At 50.0% G+C, this 3,032-nt stretch overlaps 1 protein-coding gene across 1 annotated transcript in view; it reads right to left on the bottom strand.

Moving 5' to 3' along the window:
• The window catches only part of LZTR1 (leucine zipper like transcription regulator 1), a 35,266-nt gene extending 32,473 nt beyond the window's left edge, over window positions 1-2,793 (bottom strand). Inside the window, exons 1-3 of the mRNA XM_008638017.2 lie at window positions 2,688-2,793; window positions 1,991-2,070; window positions 1,527-1,635 (exon numbers count right to left, since the gene is read on the bottom strand). Coding sequence (XP_008636239.1) covers window positions 1,527-1,635; window positions 1,991-2,070; window positions 2,688-2,737 — 239 coding nt within the window. The 5' untranslated portion in view covers window positions 2,738-2,793. The remainder of the gene's footprint in view (window positions 1-1,526; window positions 1,636-1,990; window positions 2,071-2,687) is intronic.
• Window positions 2,794-3,032: the final 239 nt, after the last annotated feature.

The following is a 3,032-nucleotide window of genomic DNA, read 5'->3' as shown; positions in this document are numbered from 1 at the left end:
CCACCCTCCAAACACTGAGTAAGCCTCTGAAGTGTTAGTTTTGCACTCTGCTGCCTTCAATGGAGAGAAGTCACCTTAATGCAGACAGGAAGAAATAAAGAAAAAAATTCCAACTAATTCCTTGCCAGGACTCAAATACTCTTACAGTATTTTGCAGAAAGTAGTTAAATAATGGGAAAATTCATAGCACCATTGGTAGAGCAAGGTGAGAATCAAGTCTTGCTATGAACACCCCACACGTATTCCCATGAACTAAGCAGGTGAAACACAGAAATGAGACCAGGACAGAGCTCAGGATACTCATTTGGGATCATTCAAGGTTGTTCCCAAGATGTAGTGCCCACAATGAAAGATCAAACCCATGATTTCTCTTCCATAATCTTGTTTTTTTAACTAAATCAGCCAGGTTGAACAAACCTGTGATGCCACAAGGCATCTGTTGGTTTGTCAGAGGTCATTTTAAGCATGAACACTGTAACTCTGGGGAACAACAAGCAAAATGTGAGTTTGTAAACTGAGTAAGAATTACTCTCCAAAATGTTCCAAGTTACCAGAATTAACCAGAAGGAGAAATTACTAATATGGTCTATGTTCTGAAATATAATGTGCTCATCAGAGGCGAGCAACAGTAACACAAGAGTGGACTTCACATTCCTCATCCCTCTCCACAAATCACAATAACAAATGTTCCCTTCCCTCTCTCCACTGAAATCAGCATTTCAGAAACTTCAACTGTGTAAAGGACTATGGGTAAAGACACCACGTGACGCTTACTGGGGAGTGGTAAACACAGAACTGTAAAATGTTTGGGGTAGAAGGCACCTTAAAGTCCATCCTGTTCCACCCCCTGTCATGGGCAGGGACACCTTCCACTGTCCCAGGCTGCTCCAAGCCCCGTCCAGCCTGGCCTTGGACACTGCCAGGGATCCAGGGGCAGCCACAGCTGCTCTGGGCACCCTGTGCCAGGGCCTCCCCACCCTCACAGGGAGAATTCCTTCCCAGTATCCCATCTAACCCCGCCCTCTGGCAGTATGAGGCCGTTCCCCCTTATCCCGTCCAGGCCCTTGCAAAAAACACAAAGCAGTTGGATCACAATCAGTGTCAGGAATGGCATTCTGAAATGTGCACAAAGTCAACTTTAGGAAGCAATGTGTTAGTGATTTTGATTTTCCTTGGAACATTGAATCTCAGGAGCCCATGTTCACACAGGATTAACAATTTCCAAGCTATCCTTGAAACTGAAACAATTCAGAAAAAAACCAAACTCCCTTTGCTCTCATCCCTTCAGTCATGGACCTGAAACATGAAGAGTGGATTTTGGACAAATTTCCATTGTGGTGCACTGTGGAACGGAGGCCTTCCAAAAAAACTCCTATAGAACCAAAAACTTTAACTGAGAAAGCAGAGCAGCAATCATGCTGCAGCCCTAACATCGGCACTGTAACTAGAGTCTGACTGTGCCATGTGAAATGATGCCAAGCTACCCTCACTCCCCCAAAGCGTGAGGCAATGACACCAGCTCTTACCTTCCCTCAGTCTTCCACTCTGTCCACTGCCCCGTTGCAAACTTATACTCAAAGAGGTCGTTTTTATTCTTCAGGTTGGAATTGGAATAGATATCTCCAGTATAACCACCTGGACAACAAGAGTTCCATTAGACTCCCAAGCAATGGAGCACACACGCTCCCAGGCATTGCATTAGGAGAAACTTTAGATTGCATAGAGTGTTTGGCTAATGGACTACTACAGGAGACTTCTCCTCCACTCCTTCTCCTAAAGAATCACTATGCTAATGAGCTTCAAGTCTTCTTTATTTTAAAAAAAACAGCAAAATATTTCCAAGCTAAAGTTGAAATCACAGTCAGCCATGAAAAATACTGGATTTGCTACTGAATGAGATCTTTGACACTTCCTAAAGATCCCTCATTCTTTTTTCAAACCAGTACAGCAGCACATCTACCACTCCCAGCACAACCTGCTGTTGCCTTACCAAACACGAACATGCTGCTCCCGTAGACCACGGCGGAGTGGTGGTACCGTGGTGCCGGCGGCGTCCCCGTCGTGAAAGCCCTGCACAAGTTACAACAGCAGCAGTCAAACACCCTGGGCGTGCTTTGGGCACTCAGAGCTACTGTGCAGACTCAGAAAAGAAACAACTGTTAGAAGTTACTCTTTTGTTCCTTACTGTTTCACTGGTTTTGGATTCTTGATTGCACTAAGATTTTATGAAACAGCGATACAGCATAAACGGTTACAAACATGCTGCTGCTGAAATCTATTTGGCAGAACTGGAAAGTGAGGCACAGATGAGGTACGACAGACTGCCCAGTGCAGAGCAAAGGAGCCAAGAAAGGTGTGAGCCTCCCTTGGCACCTTCCCTGGCCCGAGGGGTGCAGCACACCCAGTCCTTCTGCCCTCCCACAGGCTGCAGGAACAGAAGCGACCCCGGTCCTCTCCCTCGCTCTGCTGCCCGGGCTCCCCTCGGCCAGGATTGATAACCCCCGATGGCCCAGCGCACAGCAGGCTGGCAGGGAGCAGCTGTGACAGAGCTGGGCGGAGGTGACAATTCCCCTCGGGTACTCGGGTAGAGCCACAAACTTTTACACCCAGCCCGAGGTGCTGAGGGAAGCCGCGGCGTGTCCTGGCCCTGCCAGCGCCCAGGGACGGCGAGGGGCCGCGCTGCCCACCTGCACCACGAGCAGTCCTTCACGTCGAAGCGCAGCAGATCGTTCAGCATCGTCTTCCTGCGGGGAAGAAATGGGACGGGAGAGGCGGCGGAGCCGGGCCGGGGGCCGGACAGAGGCGGCCACGGACCTTCAGCCCTGCTCCCCTCACACCCTGCTCCCCTCACACCCAGCTCCCCTCACATCCATCTCCCTTCACACCCAGCTCCCCTCACATCCATCTCCCCTCACACCCCGCTCCCCTCACACCCAGCTCCCCTCACATCCATCTCCCTTCACACCCAGCTCCCCTCACACTCCGCACCCCTCACACCCCGCTCCCCTCACACCCACCTCACCTCAACCCCG

The sequence above is a fragment of the Corvus brachyrhynchos genome, unplaced genomic scaffold (genome assembly GCF_000691975.1).
Source record: "Corvus brachyrhynchos isolate BGI_N302 unplaced genomic scaffold, ASM69197v1 scaffold67, whole genome shotgun sequence".
NCBI classification, from domain to species: Eukaryota; Metazoa; Chordata; class Aves; order Passeriformes; family Corvidae; genus Corvus; species Corvus brachyrhynchos.
Note: the sequence above shows the minus strand (reverse complement) of the source record. Positions and strands in the feature narration are given on the sequence as shown.